The sequence below is a fragment of the Zootoca vivipara genome, chromosome 10 (genome assembly GCF_965207765.1).
Source record: "Zootoca vivipara chromosome 10, rZooViv2.hap1.1, whole genome shotgun sequence".
Classification (NCBI taxonomy): Eukaryota; Metazoa; Chordata; class Lepidosauria; order Squamata; family Lacertidae; genus Zootoca; species Zootoca vivipara.
Window position 1 is genome coordinate 41,658,834 of NC_142593.1, and position 17,284 is coordinate 41,676,117.

Here is a 17,284-nt window from a genome sequence, read left to right on the forward strand (position 1 = left end):
GGGTAGGGGAGTCAGCGTTGGGACAGGGCAAAATTTTACAGAACATGCGCATTGGGGGAATGATTGTGTGCAAAATGAACGGGTCACAGGGATAACATGGGGGGGGGTGGACGGAGGAGAGGAGGGAAATCACAGGGATAAGCCAGGGATGGGGGTAAGAGGGGGCACAATAGGTCATGGATCAGGACAGAGTTGGGGGATTCACAGGGATGAGGGAGGGGGATGAGGGGGGAATCACAGGGATAAGCCAGGGGGTGAAGGGAGGAGTGGGGGAATCACAGGGATACATCATGGATCGGCACAGGGTAGGGGAAATCACACAAATAACCCAAAGCAACGCATGGCAGGGCCAGCTAGTAGCTTAATAAAAATGTCAACATTTCTATTACTTATGTGTCCTAATTTCTCTTTCCCCTATGGAGGCTAGAATCAAGATAGGAAACCTCAATAGAACCATTAGACTGTCTCCAAGATTGTTCTTTCAGATCTGTTATGGGGGTGGTGGGAATTCTCCTTAAAGCCACACCAGCAACTATGTGAGAAAATTAATTGAAATCAATTCATGGGGGCACATGCCACTTTCATGATTAGTACAGATGATAAAAAGGGAAGTTGGTACCTGCCAGAGGGGGTGCACTCGAGGGCACCTTTATGCATATGTGCTGGCTATATCCAGAAATAACTATTGGAGAGCAATACATTTATATATGTAAAATGTGTATTTTGATTATGTCTGAATATTACGACTGATAAGGCCTGTATTTATTGTTCCTTTTCTCTTCCTTTTTAAAAAAAAGTTTTTACAGTCACCCAGAATTTTGACTAGTCTTGTTAATGCAAAAACTGTTGGTCATTTTAGAGTTACCTTGTTAAGTGAACTTCTGCATCATAGCGAAGTGGAACTGTTAGGTTGACCTGATTATTGGTATCATCCTCTTCATTGCTTGCACTATCAATAAGAAAAAGAACTGCATATTTTAAACGTCCGATGCGTTTATAAACACATTTATTAAACACAGGCTGATAATAATACCTTAACTGTTGCTATAAGCTGCAAGAAACGTGCTAAAAATGTTATACGAAATATTTCAAGCTCTATACCTCAGAGCTTGAAAACGCAGAACTGCCAGATTCTGAAGATTTTTCAAATTAAAGTCAAAATGAACATCAAAAGACACCTACGACAAACAGAGATAAAAGATGAGATTAAAATAAGCAGAGCCGCTTTCATTTATGGCAATGATGTTTGCACATAGCACTAAGCCAAATCATGGCTTAGAATGAATGAGCAAACATGTGAGTTCTTAGAGCACCTTCCCCAGTCAGACTGCTGCCAGGCCGCCTGGGGCTAAGCAATTGTTTGGCTTAGCAGTACACCTGAACCCAGGTTCACTGTCTGTCTCGCTCCAAGCACATATACCTGTACATACTACAGCCGGTTTCTGTACTTCAGCTGATCTGCTGCTAATCTGAAGTTTATATATTATACTAGTATCAACTTGTTATTTAGTTATAAAGCAGGGGCTATCCATGGAAATAAAAGTATCACAGCTGTTAAATTAGAATTTAATTTTCACCTATAAATATTAATAGTAAAAGTATTGCAATAGTTTGAGTTCAGCTTTTAGCCATCAAAATATTTCCTCAAGTTACTTTGTGCTGAAGATAAACACCAGAGGGGCCTGTCTTAAAGAAATATTGATGACTCTGCTGTAAATATGCATTGCTTTCCCACCACCACCCAATCAGGACCATTGGCACTGATGCAATGAAAACCACACTGATTCCTAATACTTACCCCAGGGTTAGTCACCCTAAGGCCTGGGGGCCGGATGCGTCCCAATCGCCTTCTCAATCCGGCCCACGGACAGTCCGGGAATCAGTGTGTTTTTACATGAGTAGAATGTGTGCTTTTATTTTAAATGCATCTCTGGGTTATTTGTGGGGCACAGGAATTTGTTCATTCAATTGGTTAGAATCAGGCATAGAGAGTTCTGGGATGCTTGTTCACATCAGCAGAGCTACAATACACATGCATGAAGCCAAAGCTGGTTGTTTCTGCAAAACCTAGCATACATAGGAACTCTAACAGATTACCTGTTGTCCTGTTTTAAAGACAGGGTAGCTGATTTGGCAGACAACAAGCTGCTGAATAGTGGTCATCTGACATGAAACTTCAGTTCCGTCTACCTAAAGGTAACAAGCAGACATTTTTCAGCATTAAACTATAGAACAGAAACAGAGAAGGCTTACATTATTATTTTAAAGGGTGGTTCTTGTGATACTGAGTTCGGTCGTGCTTACTCTGAAGTAAGTGGTTATAACACTGAAAGGCTCATACACTGGGGTGGGAGAAAAAGGGCACAAGTCAGTTGATTTCCCCCCTAAGCGTTAAGATCAGTGCCAGGTTTATGTATAAGCTATAGCTTGGGCCCCCCCAAAAATTTAAGGAAAAAAACCCGGATGTACATTTCCAAAATATAAGATAAAAAAACAAATAAAATAAAACTAAACCTACATACAGCAACAGTGTTTTGTGTTGTGTAGGCTCCTATGATGTAAGTAATGGGCCTCACCTGCTCGTCTGCTCCCTAAAATATCACTGGTTTGCTCATTTCTATATATAGGGTGCCTACATTCTGCACGTGCAAATGGTTTTAGATACCTATTAGGTCCATGAATTACCATATAGCATATATTCAACACAAAAAACAGTGGCAATTTGTTCTTGACAAAGGACAGCTGGACATATAAAGGGCCCCATTACCTTCGGTAGCGTAGGGCCTCATCAAACCTAAATCTGCCCCTGGTTAAGATGGCTGGCTCATTTCTTTACAGGGCCGGCTCTAGGGGGTAGGCTGGGTGGCGCGGGGCGCAGGGCCGGCAGGGGGGCGCCTCACGGTGAAGCCGCGCTGCGCCTACCCACCAGGGCAGGGGCGCCGGAGCAATTCCCGCACCACGGCGCCAGGGCACCCAACCTGCTTGAGACGGCCCTGTTTCTTTCTTAAGCTTGGCAAACTGAACTACTAGAATTAGGCTGCAATTCTAAAACACGGTTACTAGGGAGAAAGTCCCACTAAACTCAGTGGGACATCTGAGTAAACATGTTTAGGACTACACTTACACAGGTCTGATTTGTGACAAAATAGAACATTATGCAGTTTTGATATTTCAGGCCATATCTTTTCAATGGTGAAGAGATTGGGTGGGATTCACACTAGCTAACAAAGGGGCACAAATCTAAAAGTAAATACTCTTCTAAAAATAATAAGTGGTATCACTACTACCAATGACAGCGGTAGAAACCGAAATAAACACATACTGGTGAAGAAGATGAAGCAAAAAACAAGTTTTCGGAAAAAGCAATTTGAATTCTGGTGTTGTATGCATTTTCCTTGTGGTTTCTCAGTTTCACACTGAATATCAATCTTTTGTTCTTACTGCTGATAACAAAGTGTTGTTTGCTGTTGCCAGGGATGAAAAAGAAAGAACAGAAACACACAGTTAATGTGGTTGGACTCGAGTCTACAACATATATATATGTAATACAAAGCCCAACCGAACCAAAATGCAAAATTGGGTCTAATCTAAACTACTCTTACCCATTATTTCCTTTCTGTTGAACATCAAGCACGAGGTCGGTGTTGCAGACTTCATCCTCACCGCAATCTTTAACAAATGGTATCTACAAAATAAAATTAAAATTAAATTAAAAAAATACTCCCATCTTCTTTGTTCAAGGTGGGGGGAATCCATATTTCTTTCTGGTCTTCGTTGGGAGCAAGAGTAGGAAAGAAATTTAATGAATAAAAATGAAATAAAAATCCAAACAGCTGTTATTAGTTCCTGTGTCATCGTAAGGGTCTCTGTGGTTCTCTGTATCTATGCTAATAAATTAACACATTTATAATTCTGTAACCCAACTCCTGCCCGAAGACTACTCAACTTTTTTGAACTTTGAACTTTTGAACTTTGAACTTTTTGAACTTTGTAAGTTCAAGAAAATATGCCTTACTTCGTATCATTAATTCTGCTTTAACTGTAATGAGGCTGACAAAGAGATGTTGAAAGTACTTAAGCCTCACACCACCCTCTCCAAATCCTTTCCCTGTCTCCAAGTATCTTTCCAAGACTGCACCTGGTCTGCTTTCAACAGTGTATCATGAGGTTTTGTTTTTGTTTCCTTAACCATAGGTAAAAAGGTAAAGGACCCCTGGATGGTTAAGTCCAGTCAAAGGCAACTATGGGGTTGTGGCGCTCATCTCACTTTCAGGCCGAGGGAGCTGGTGTTTGTCCACAAACAGCTTTCCGGGTCATGTGGCCAGCAGGACTAAACTGTTTCTGGCACAACAGAACACTGTGATGGAAACCAGAGCGCATGGAAACGCCATTTCTGTATTTTAATATTTTGTTGGAAGCCGCCCAGAGTGGCTGGGGGAACCCGGCCAGATGGGCGGGGTATAAATAATAAATTATTATTATTATTATTATTATTATTATTATTATTATTATTATTATTATTATTATTTACCTTCCTGCCACAGTGGTACCTATTTATCTACTTGCACTGGCATGCTTTCGAACTGCTAGATTGGCAGAAGCTGGGACAGAGCAACGGGAGCTCGCTCTGTCACGGGGATTCGAACTGCCGACCTTCTGATCGGCAAGCCCAAGAGGCTCAGTGGTTTAGACCACAGCGCCGATTTAAGGAAACTGACAGCTCCCTTTGTTGACATGCTGCTGCTGCTGAGCAGACAGAAACTCGCCATTGAAGGCCGTCTTTTTTTGACAGTGGTAGGTTGCTATTTGCTCCCTCCAAACATTTTGCAAATGGATGGTAAGCCAGGAAGTATTCTTTGATGAAATTTTCAATGTGAGTCAGGATTTGAGGGCTTGTAAAGCTGTTCTCAACTGAGGCATTTCTAGTCCCTGAACCTTGAATCTGGGTCCAAAGAATGCTGGCTCCTGTGCTTGTTAATAAATTCTATATTTTTGGCCTAGTCATGGCACTGATGGATTTATCCAATCAGTGCCACTAAAGCAACCTTGTTTTCTATTCCTATAGTGGGACTCATATTGATCACGTGTCAATTTATGGATTATGCAATAAGAGTAATGTGTGTTAATATACTTACACTGTAAGTAACAGATGCAGGGGAAGTTTTATCAAGAGCAGGACTTGAACCAGGATTATTGAGGCCAATATCAACACGCACACTAAGAGAGTTGACAGCATCAGAGGGTTCCTGTATACACAAACATAGAAACACAAACCACCAACTGAAATCTCTTCAGTTAATATTTCTCATATACACAACTTCTGGCTGAGAATACCTGTAATTCAATGGTCAAATGATCTGATACTCTGATAAATAATATTGAAGATTTTTTTAAATATACACTGCATTCTGCCGAACATTTTGTTTTTGCACAAGACTAACTTATCACAGTACTAAAGGTAAAGGTAAAGGGACCCCTGACCATTAGGTCCAGTCGTGACCGACTCTGGGGTTGTGTGCTCATCTCGCATTATTGGCCGAGGGAGCCGGCATACAGCTTCCAGGTCATGTGGCCAGCATGACAAAGCCGCTTCTGGCAAACCAGAGCAGCACATGGAAATGCCATTTACCTTTCCCGCTGTAGCAGTTCCTATTTATCTACTTGCATTTTGACGTGCTTTCGAACTGCTAGGTTGGCAGGAGCTGGGACCGAGCAACAGGAGCTCACCCCGTCACAGGGATTCGAACCGCCGACCTTCTGATCAGCAAGCCCTAGCCTCTTTCCAAAAACGGAAAGACCGAGTTATCTCTGCCCCTTTTTATTTTTTCATGTTAGTGGTTTTCGCTGCTCCCCTCCTTAAAAGCTCAGCAACTTTGACTTGGCCCCCTAAAAAGCTCAAGAACTTTGACCTGCCCCCCCCCAAATTGGGGGTGTTGTGGGCAGATCTTTGCACCCCGGCGCCACGTATGTTAAAGACGGCCCTGCCCAAGGTGGCTAACACCTTCACAATAAAAAATAAAAACAGTTGCAGTTAAAAACATTATCTCAGCTAGTTACCTCAGGGTTACCAGGTGCAGTGTTTTTAAGCCACCAAATGCCTAGACAGGGATGTTTTTATATTCCTCCTGAAAGTCAACAATTAGGGAGACAGGCACACCACATTGGGAACAGCACCCCACAAATTCCACTGAAATGGCCCTGTCAACACCAACTGGGCAGTCCCCAGTGGCAGCACCTCCTCTGCCAATCCTAAGGTCTGAGATGGTTGTTATTGATAGGAGGTGATGGAGCTTATATACAGATGCCAATGGAACATTCCATCATATGGTCTCTCCATAGCTGCCAAGTCCGGGTCATAAAGATCCAGGATCGGCAGCGCGCGCATGACTGGAAGTTGCGTGACGCAACTTCCGGTGGCGCTTCGCCCTTCTATGGGCATCAGAAAATGGCGGCGCCAGCGCCGGAAGTCGCTTCCGCGCATGACCGGAAACACGTAAAAGCGACTTCCGGCACCGGCGCCGCCATTTTCTGATGCCCATAGAAGGGCGAAGCGCCACCGGAAGTCGCTTCACGCAACTTCCGGTCATGCGCGGAAGCGACTTCCGGCGCCGGCGGCGCCATTTTCCGGTGCCCATAGAAGGGCAAAGCGGCACCAGAAAAATGGCCACCGGGAAGAAGCGAATTTAAGGGAGAATGCCGGGATTTATCGCCAAACGGGATACCGCCGGGAAACAGTAAGGAAAAAGGGGTTTTCCCGGCGGATACGGGATACTTGGCAGCTATGGGTCTCTCAATGGCTCTCTGAAGTTGTACAGGCAGACTAGCTGCAAGCTGCAACTGCTATCTGCTGTTTGTAAGGGCCAGGCCACAACCATTCATTTCTACAAATATGGATAACATACAGATTAGTTAGCTAATATCTACCTGGACATTAAAAACATGCTCCTTGCAGTTCTCCGTGGAGCGGACTAGGATATTACTCTGTAGATACCTCTCCTTATTTTCTTTAAACAATCCTCGAGAAGTCACTCGAGAGGACAAGAGATCAGCATCCAATGTCAGGTTGTATCTGATATCTAAAAAGAAGAAGAAAATGGTACGTATTTTAAAGGCAACTGTTTATTGAGAAATTTATATCAGACTCTTCTAACGCAAATGTATTACTCGGGGCAGCTTAAAACAATAAAAAAAAAAACCACAATTCAAACAGCAATTGAAAAACACATCATATCTTTATGATCCTTTTATAACTGCTCTTCGGCAGCCCAGTGAAAAAGAAGAAGACAAGAAAAAAAAGTTGTGAAGGAAAGGGAATTTCAGCTAGTATGAATTGTCAAGAACACCAGAAATAATTATCCCTCCTACACAATTATTCAAGGAGCATCAGGTTACCCTACTGTGTGTGTGTGGGGGGGGAGCCTAAGTTCACATATATTTGTTCAAACACAAATAACTGGAATATTCAGGACTATACCTGCTCTATGGCAAGCTCTTAAAGAAATGGGAGTGCCTGATCACCTCATCTGTCTCCTGAGAAATCTCTATGTGGGACAAGAAGCTACAGTTAGAACTGGATATGGAACAACTGATTGGTTCAAAATTGGGAAAGGATTTATGACAAGGCTGTATATTGTCTCCCTGCTTATTTAACTTATATGCAGAATTCATCACGCGAAAGGCTGGACTGGATGAATCCCAAGATTGCCGGAAGAAATATCAACAACCTCAGATATGCAGATGACACAACCTTGATGGCAGAAAGTGAGGAGGAATTAAAGAACCTTTTAACGAGGGTGAAAGAGGAGAGCGCAAAATATGCCCTAAAGCTCAACATAAAAAAAACTAAGATCATAGCCACTGGTCCCATCACCTCCTGGCAAATAGACGGGGAAGAAAGGGAGGCAGTGAGAGATTTTACTTTCTTGGGTTCCATGATCACTGCAGATGGTGACATCCTTTATGAAATTAAAAGACGCCTGCTTATTGGGAGAAAAGCAATGACAAACCTAGACAGCATCTTAAAAAGCAGAGACATCACCTTGCCTACAAAGGTCCGTATAGTTAAAGCTATGGTTTTCCCAGTAGTGATATATGGAAGTGAGAACTGGGCCATAAAGAAGGCTGATCACCGAAGAATTGATGCTTTTGAATTATGGTGCTGGAGGAGACTCTTGAGAGTCCCATGGTCTGCAAAAAGATCAAACCTATCCATTCTGAAGGAAATCAGCCCTGAGTGCTCACTGGAAGGACAGACCGTGAAGCTGAGGCTCCAATACTTTGGTCACCTCATGAGAAGAGAAGACTCCCTGGAAAAGACCCTGATGTTGGGAAAGATGGGGGGCACAAAGGAAGGGGACAACAGAGGACGAGATGGTTGGACAGTGTTCTCGAAGCCACCAACATGAGTCTGACCAAACTGCGGGAGGCAGTGGAAGACAGGAGTGCCTGGCGTGCTCTGGTCCATGGGGTCACGAAGAGTCGGACACGACTAAACAACAACATACCTGCTCTGGTGATGCACTGGTGCTGTCCATAGAAGGACAAGCAATTCTGCACTTTTGATACAGCTTTTCAGTGGCACAACCACACATATCTCCTTTATTCTTTTATTTGAAATTATTTAAAATATTTCCATCCCATCCCTGGAAAATTTTACTTAAATCAACAAGGCAACCCTATACATGTCTACTCAGGAGTAAATCCCACCAAGTCTAGTGAAGCTTATGCCCAAAAGGGGATCTTGCAATTGCAACTTTACAGTAGTAGGTCATCTTGGCCCAACAAGTAGTGCTCTTAAAAAAAATCATATAAAACAAGACTGTAGAAATACTTACCCACTTGATTTGTCCTGTGAGCAGGTCTAAAGGTTGCACTGAAACATATGTGGAGAACTACCTCTGTATTCCTGTTTAGCAAGCTTATCTTCTTTGGTGTAGCTGATACATGTATGGACACAGCAGCAATACTCTGAGACCTGAAATGCAAACAGGCAGATTTGCCTCTAAACTTAATTGCAAAAAAGGGAGATTTGTTCTGAGGAGGCATCTACCTAGAATTTATACTAAAAAAAAACCAACAGTCAATTAGGCTGCATTCCTATACACATTTAATAGGGAGCAAGTCTCATAGAATATAGTGGGACTAAAACCTTAGGCTAAACATATATTCAACACTGAGTTGAATACCACCCTAAATTTCTTTCTCTCGTTCAGAATAAAGTTAGGGACTGGAAGAGAAGCAGTGGGAGAAGGGCCATTAAAGATATTTGTTGTTTTATATATATATATATATATATATAAATTCCACCTCTCACCAGAGTTGAATCACATTTCCATCAGAGCCGACAGATACATCAGTGATCCCATCACCATTTAAATCAGTATGGCCATCTATTGATCTTCCAAAATACTGGAGCTGCCGTCCAAACGCAGGGTCTGATCCCAAAATTTTCTGAGAAGAGAAATGTTTGTATCAGGCATGTTGATGTTTTCAGGCACATATGTGTTATTTTGAGGATTCTCCCCTGCTCAAATATTTCATATTAGCAATGAAGTCGTTGTTATTGGTTTTCATCATTGGCTTTTGAGTTACTTTGAAAAGCACATGCATCTGACAAAGTAGTATCTAGCCTTGCAAGCATAATTCCGCAATCAATGTGTTCACCTTTAAAGTGCCACAAGACCTTAACAGAAGAGAAGAAGAAGAAGAAGAAGAAGAAGAAGAAGAAGAAGAAGAAGAAGAAGAAGAAGAAGAAGAAGAAGAAGAAGAAGAAGAAGGAGAAGGAGAAGGAGAAGAAGTAGGAGGAGAAGAAGTAGGAGGAGGAGGAGGAGAAGAAGAAGAAGAAGAAGAAGAAGAAGAAGAAGAAGAAGAAGAAGAAGAAGAAGAAGAAGAAGAAGAAGAAGAAGAAGAAGAAGAAGAAGAAAGAAGTAGCTGTATGGTTAATTATTTCCACATTTTTAACATTACTACAGTACATTTATATTCCATTTTCCTCTGAGGAGCTCAAATTGGTGTACATTGTTCTCCCACCCCATTTTATCTTTGCAACAGTTCTGTGAAGTCCATTAGGCTGAAAGACACAGACTGACCCAAGTCACACAATGAACTTCATAACCAATCTTATCAAGCAATGCTAATGAGAGGCTGGGGATTATTAGATCATTTGAGTGCCACCAGATCTGATGTCCTATTGGATGGGCCTCCTCATCTGATCTTAAACTACAGGGAGGTTCACATGGGAATAGGAACTAGGATTTGCAATGGAAAATTTTGCTCCTCAGAGTCGTACAACGTAATGACAGAAAAGGCCTCATAAAACATGCAAGACACCAACAAAAGGAGAAGACAAATAACCATGCTCAGAGCCTGGACAAAGCTCTAAATCAGGGTTGGGGAGTCTGTGGCCCACCAAATATTGCTAGACTCTAGCTCCCCTCAGTCCCAGCCAACACAGCCAATGACTGGGTATGACTGTTCAGACCAGGGAACAGTTCAGACCAGGGTATAACAAGACCTAATCTATAGCATTCTGTAAAAAAAGTAATTTACCTGGGAATATTTAGTGTGTATTGTCCTCTGTTTACCATTGTAAATGTAGATAGTACCAGCATTCTGGTTTTCTAGTGGTGCTCCAACTATCACATCATTGAAACCATCCAAATCGATATCTGAGGCAACAGCAATAGCAGATCCATACCGAGCATTTTCAGTCCCTTGAGGCCCTTCTAGAAGTTCTTGTTTGCCCAAAACGCCCTTTGAGAAAAGGCCAGAGAAAGAGGGGGTCTTGCATTAGAGTTTTATGAAACACACAAGACAAATATTATTGAAACTGAATGCAATTCTTTGAAAAAGAAATGGAATTTCCTAGTTCTTACAAAATAGAAAAATCAGACGTGGAAATACTTATTCCCTTGTCCATTTTTGTTGTGCCAGCTATAAAGGAAGTAATAAAAACTTTCCATTAAGTATCTCGGGAATTATTGCTAAGGTAAGTAGCTTCTGCATACTTCCCAATATTATCAGTAATTATTGCTGTCTGCATAAAATAGCACCGCCATTCTATCAGGTTCATTGATCCAACTAAGGGGACTGAAATGAAAGGCGTCCTCAGTGTGTTGAAGGATATTGTGCTCAAATGGGTCTCATGCTGTTCCATTCATTCAAAAAGCTCAACAAGATGTGCAGACATCTTGAAAAAATGTTTTTTTTAAAAAAAACACTTAAAAACACTTATCAGCTATTTCAAGGGGTAACAAGGAGTGGATTTCACCTCCCCATTTTCCCTTGCCCATCAAATGACCAATTAGTAGAATTTCAAACATTTTGAAAGGTACCGGTATGGATGAGAGCCAATTGGAATTTTTGGATTATCCATAGTATTTAGGAAAACATCAGGGCTTTGAGCTACTCTCTTGGCATCCCAATATATTTCATGTACCTTTCTGACTGAAAACATATAGACTCTCCCTTCTTCTTTTTTTAACTCATTCATGAACATTGGTGCGCCAACCAAGAGCACATCTGTTACTGAATCTCCATTAACGTCCACAGAACATAGTACACTACCAAAGTAGGAACCAATCTGAAATGACAGAACATTTTTTTATCAGACGGCGCATGTAAGTGCCAGTTACAGCCATACATTGTAGTTGGATTTGTGCAGACAAGATACACAACGTTGGAAAGGCAAACTCGTAATGCAAGTAAATATCAGTTTTAACCCCTACTCGCGGCAGCCAGTGCCTGTGACATTTATACATAGATAACACAAACAAGAAAACTCAATGCCAACTTCTGCACTTGCCTGCTCTCCTCTTTGAGAATGAACAATAGTTACATTGCCGTGGACATCAATCTCATAAACCACCACTCTGCCAGTGTAGTTGGACCGTGGAGCACCCGCAACAAAATAGACAGCGTTTTCCGTGGAAAGAACAGCAACAGAATAACCTGAAAAGCAAAATCATCATTATCGTTATCAAGCAACAGTGGTGCAGTTGTCCAAAAAGGCAACTGAGCATGAAAAGCAGTGAAATGTAGATCCTATTTTGGTTGCTGCATGCCAAGATCCTTATGATTTCTGGTCCAGCTACAGAAAGGAGGTTCTGATTAGCTGCAAACTTTGTTGATTAAACCTCACAGGGAGAAGAGCTGGCTGACCTAACCACTGTGGTAGATATATTTTAGGACAAGTGATGATCTGGGACCATTCACATTAAATGGCAGGCTCTGAAACAGATGGAACAATGGGGGCAGGGGGTGTTATGTTCCCCCTTCATGTTCTCTGTCATGTGGAGCACAGCTGTGTTCAGGAAGACTCACACAAGCACAGTGGCACTATTAACACACATGTGAAGACTCCATAGCCCTTAGGTGAGACACAGGGGGACCTCCGTTCTTGTCCTGAATGGACCAGGAAGTGGAGTGCCGCTTTATTTCTAGTTTGACAAATACACAATTTACTTCCCCCATGATTTTATGGGTCTTTTTCTTTCCCAGATTCTGGGCTTTAGGAACCTTAAGTACCCAAATATTTTGACAATATTTCCTACTCCCTGCAGCCCATTGTACCCGCTGAAAAGCTGTTTCTGGCTTCTTTGAATTCCTCTGGAACAGTACAGGACTTGGCTTAGGGAGAGGGGCTGCAATAAGTAAGAGGGATTGGCAAAAATTGGGTGTCCTGCTTTTTGTGAGTGGAAGTGCTTTCTGCTAGCGCAAAGTTATCCACCAGACACAGCCCTTACTTAGCTGCTACATAATCCATTTTATAGCTGTTGCCTCAGCTATTTCTATATTGATTATTTCTTGTCCAGAGTCTTGATCTGAGAACTCTTTCAGGTTTAGCAAGCTTATGGATGTATATAGGGCTTAGTAACATCTCAAGAAAATAGCACTGAAGTCCATAATGTTTTCCCCATTACAATATTTAATCATAGAAATCAGGAGAAAGAATTATCCATCACTTGCCAATATAATTCTGAAGTGACTGCCTTATGAGATGCATTTTGTCCTTGAAAACTACATGAATTGTCAAGGACCCCCGTGAGTTTGAAGGCTCCCCCCTTCAAAAGGCATGTAAATAAGAGTCAAATCAAGTTCCTAACACCCATATTGGTTTTTAGAAAACTGTATTTTATTAACCAATAAATTAGTTAAAAGACAAATTACTATTCATTTAAAGACAGCAAGTGCTTGAAACTTCTGGCAACAGTTCCCAAGTTCAAGTATCTAAAAAAAATGCTCTGGAATGATAAATCTTTAATTGGCTTTCCACAGTTCTAAAGCAGGAACGTGATAAAAGTATCCAAGCACATTTGATGAATATTTCACTCTGCCCTTTGAACCCTCACCTAAATAGGAGGTATGATTTCTGTCTTGCAAAACTTTTTCAAATGCTTGCTTGGGAAATATAGCAGCTTGTTTGGCTGTCTCCTGTACCACCGTTCCAGTCCACTCATAGGCCCCCACAGCACCCAGCATCAGAACTTCCTTAAGAGAAAGCAAAACAAAGGCAAACGGGAATTAAAATATACTCAGGTATTTTCAGTGAATGGTTTTCAATGACACAAGAGGCAATGACACATCCCCAAGACAAATAGTTTTCAATATACTTTTCTACTTATACATTTCTATCGTTTTGTGATTCTCTACCATTCTAACAGTTTCTTCTTCAAGTAAAAAATATGTAGCATTGTTGGTAATGTAAGTTAAATGCAGTGTTGGTTTACAAGCTGTTCATTACCTTTTCCTGCAAGTATGAAGCACTGAAACCCACTTGTGACATTTCCATCTGGAATAAATCACCTTGATCAGTACCTGGTTGGGGAAAAAAGATGTTTACTTGTATGTCTATCACCCCAGTTACAAATAAATTTTGTGACACACTGATTTCAGTAGGTGGGAAGCCTGCCCCCCCCAAGATGTTGTTGGATTCCAACTCCTGTCAGAACCAGCCAGCATGGTCAAAAGTCACGCTTCCTCAACCTCAGCCCTCCAGGTGTTTTGAGACTACAATCCCCACCATCCCTGACCACTGGTCCTGCTAGCTAGGGATCATGGGAGTTGTAGGTCAAAAACATCTGGAGGGCCGAGTTTGAGGAAGCCTGGTCAAAAGCCAAGGATGATGGGGAGTTTGTAATGCAGCAACATCTGGCAAGTAACAGGCTAGCTAGTCCTGGATATAGGGTTGCCAGACTCAATAGAGGACAGGACTTCTGTGCCTTTAATTGCCCTGCTCTCTTTTGAGTCTGGAAACCTTAAAGAGAAACCAGCAGACCCTTTGTTTAATTTCCAAGCAAAGGGTCTGCTGGTTTCTCTTTAAGGTTTCCAGACTCAAAAGAAAGCAGGGCAATTAAAGGCACAGAAGTCCTGTCCTCTATTGAGTCTGGCAACCCTACCTGGATAGGAGTGATTAGTAGAAAGGGAAACTATTTTAGTACCTTCTATGCTGAAAATTCGCTCTCCCAACGTTCCCGCTTCTTCTAAAAGTGCAGCTTCAGATGACACGTTAAAGAAATATTTTGATGTGGGAACACTGGCAATTCCTTTGATTTCTTTGATTAAATTTCTAGTATCCATGTCTTGTCTAATTAAGTATCCTAATACCTTGAAAAAAAGAGAATGATCATGTTTATTTTAATAAGAAGCATTCAGATACATCTGTATTTGTAATGATTACGTACAGAACAACACAGAGCATTTTTCCCTCCATTTTGTCCCTTCATACAACCTCTACTGGGCATGCAGATCAAATGAAAAGCTCTGTCCACCCAGTCACCACGTGCTAATTAACCCATGAGGGGTGTACATGCATTCGGAGGGGAAGTGACTTGTTAAAGGGAACCGCACTTTTCTTACCACCTCTGTCTCCTCTTACTACTTCTGTCTTGGCACCATGTACTTCTTTGCTAAGGCCATACTGGCAGGCAGGGTGGGGTGGGGGATAGCTAAATGCACTTTAAGGGCATTTCAGTACCTGTGCAGTTCTCACTGATGCCCGCTTCAGACATTGCTTCATGTGTGCCTCACTATAAATTATTTCCTTGTGCAAACCACAATCAAGGAAACTTTTTAAAATGTGGAATTTCCCTGAGGTGGTTAGACTTAATGTTGTTACCATCCGCTGGCAAGGTTACAATTAAGTGGGTCACACAAGCAGATAACTGTGAAGATGAATGCACAAAGCATCTCTTTTGACTCTTTTGCACTGAAGAGTTCTGTATGAAGAATGCAGCACTTATGGAGCTATGAACTTGACAAATGCATATTGGGGACGAACAAATATTTCAGTTTCTCTGTGCTTCCCCTTTTTCCAAGCTTAAGTACAGTTCACCTGATTTCCGCATCAATTTGCAAATTTTTGGTTTAAAAGTCTGTGTGAAAATTCAAAAGCATTTTCATACACATTTCTCCTAATATGTACATATATGGACACAACTCTCTGAAATATATACACGTTTACAAGCAAGTTCTCTTCATATAATGCAATTTTGTATGATAGTTTCACTGGTATATGCATCTTTCTGCACAGTTTTGGATCGGAGAACTGCGTCTCAAAATTTGGAGAAGTTCAAAATCTGATGGATAGTCCATCTTGCTTATTGCTTTGGGAAGTGTGAACTAGTCAGGTTTGCATGAAAATGTGACTCAAACAATTCCATCCGCCCGCCCCCCCATCCCTTATGAATATTCCTCACAGAGGAACTACATTCTAGACCAGGCATCCCCAGACTTCGGCCCTCCAGATGTTTTGGACTACAATTCCCATCTTCCCCAACCACTGGTCCTGTTATCTAGGGATCATGGGAGCTGTAGGCCAAAACATCTGGAGGGCCGCAGTTTGGGGGTGCCTGTTCTAGACTCATTGTCACAATTATTTTAGTCTCCTTGTAACCCATGCATTAAAGAAAGCGGGGGGGGGGGTTAAGTTATAGTCGCAATAATGAAACCCTTACTTACTGCTATGCCAAACCTAGTGATGTTGTCCTCATTACATTTAGTTATCACTTCTTGCATACTCGAGCCATCATGTGATTCACCATCTGTCACAACAACCATGACTTTAGAGGCTGCTGGCCGCCCCCCAGCTTCTTTTGAGAAAGCGTTACGTCTGTAACGAACAGCATGTGTGATTTACCATATACAAATACTGCTTTTTACGCATGCTTTCACATAGTACTTCTATCGCCAACAGAGTGAAGCTGCAGGAAAACAGCGTCACTACAAAATCCTTAGCTGATATCAAGTATATTCGCATTCAAAGTAGTATTCAAACATCATTTTAATTTACCCTCACATACAGATTTATATTTTTTTGGCAGTGATAGAGTTGTTCCGTTTTAAATAGAAAAGAGGATCTCTATTTAGCTGAGCATTAGCTGCTATTCGGTGTGCTTTACCTGGCATATTCAATTGCGCTGAATGTATTAGTTTGGACCCCTCCATTCTGAAAGGTTTCTGACATTGCTTTTACAACATCTCCTTTATCTTGGTAAGTATTCAGCTTGAACACTTCTCTTGGGTAAACACCATATTGAATCAAGCCTACCTAAAATTTCAGATAAAATTAAGAGGAAAAAGTATTATAGTACTAACTAAATAAACCAGTCCAATACATCTATAAACTCCAGTTCCCATCAGCTCCAGCCAGGGAAGATGGAAATTCTAAATTCAGCAGACACATGTTCCCCTCCCCTAACATTAAAAAATGAATATTTACACTGCCGACTCATACATAATGGGCTGTATCCAATGGTGGCTTTGCACTAACAGGAAAGACTCCCCACCCCATAAGGCATGGCACCTCAGTTTTGCTGACCCTACCCCCTGTGGCCCAGTTTTACGCACCTGAGTTTTTGTGGGACCTATATCTAAACCTTGAACAAACTTTTTCAAAAAATCCGATACAGCATGCCAGGGATGAATGCTGTTTGACTCATCACATACCACCACCACATCTATGGCGGAAGAACATTCTGCAAAAGAAGGGGATAGAAAAAGTCTGAGCCAGTTACTTTAGCAGCATGGACTCTTGTCTTGTTTTTAAAGCAAATGAAATTGCTTACTGAATCATACTTAAGTACTTACTTTGCACAGCAGGGGAGAAACTTCTCATGATCTGGAAACTTGGGCCGAACTCAGAGCAGATCCCTGTTGCATAGTACTGGCTCCCACACTGTTGTGCCCACAAAGGGCCGCACGTCTTTGAAAAGAAGAGGAAGAGGAATAAGTCTTTAGAAGCACCAATTACAGCAAAGCATTTAATCTCCCTCCTACAATGTGGGAC

The 17,284-nt window shown here is 41.7% G+C and overlaps 1 protein-coding gene across 1 annotated transcript in view; it reads right to left on the minus strand.

The window, feature by feature from the left end:
- Positions 1–17,284, minus strand: part of ITGA2 (integrin subunit alpha 2) — a 58,955-nt gene that overhangs the window by 16,739 nt on the left and 24,932 nt on the right. Inside the window, exons 5-23 of the mRNA XM_035100567.3 lie at positions 17,086–17,200; positions 16,846–16,973; positions 16,398–16,546; positions 15,958–16,108; positions 14,439–14,604; positions 13,742–13,815; positions 13,350–13,488; positions 11,804–11,949; positions 11,438–11,581; positions 10,549–10,752; positions 9,314–9,450; positions 8,835–8,974; positions 6,925–7,076; positions 5,136–5,246; positions 3,603–3,685; positions 3,323–3,464; positions 2,098–2,190; positions 1,102–1,178; positions 866–949 (exon numbers count right to left, since the gene is read on the minus strand). Of these exons, the coding sequence (XP_034956458.3) occupies positions 866–949; positions 1,102–1,178; positions 2,098–2,190; positions 3,323–3,464; positions 3,603–3,685; positions 5,136–5,246; positions 6,925–7,076; positions 8,835–8,974; positions 9,314–9,450; positions 10,549–10,752; positions 11,438–11,581; positions 11,804–11,949; positions 13,350–13,488; positions 13,742–13,815; positions 14,439–14,604; positions 15,958–16,108; positions 16,398–16,546; positions 16,846–16,973; positions 17,086–17,200 (2,435 nt within the window). The remainder of the gene's footprint in view (positions 1–865; positions 950–1,101; positions 1,179–2,097; positions 2,191–3,322; positions 3,465–3,602; positions 3,686–5,135; positions 5,247–6,924; positions 7,077–8,834; positions 8,975–9,313; positions 9,451–10,548; positions 10,753–11,437; positions 11,582–11,803; positions 11,950–13,349; positions 13,489–13,741; positions 13,816–14,438; positions 14,605–15,957; positions 16,109–16,397; positions 16,547–16,845; positions 16,974–17,085; positions 17,201–17,284) is intronic.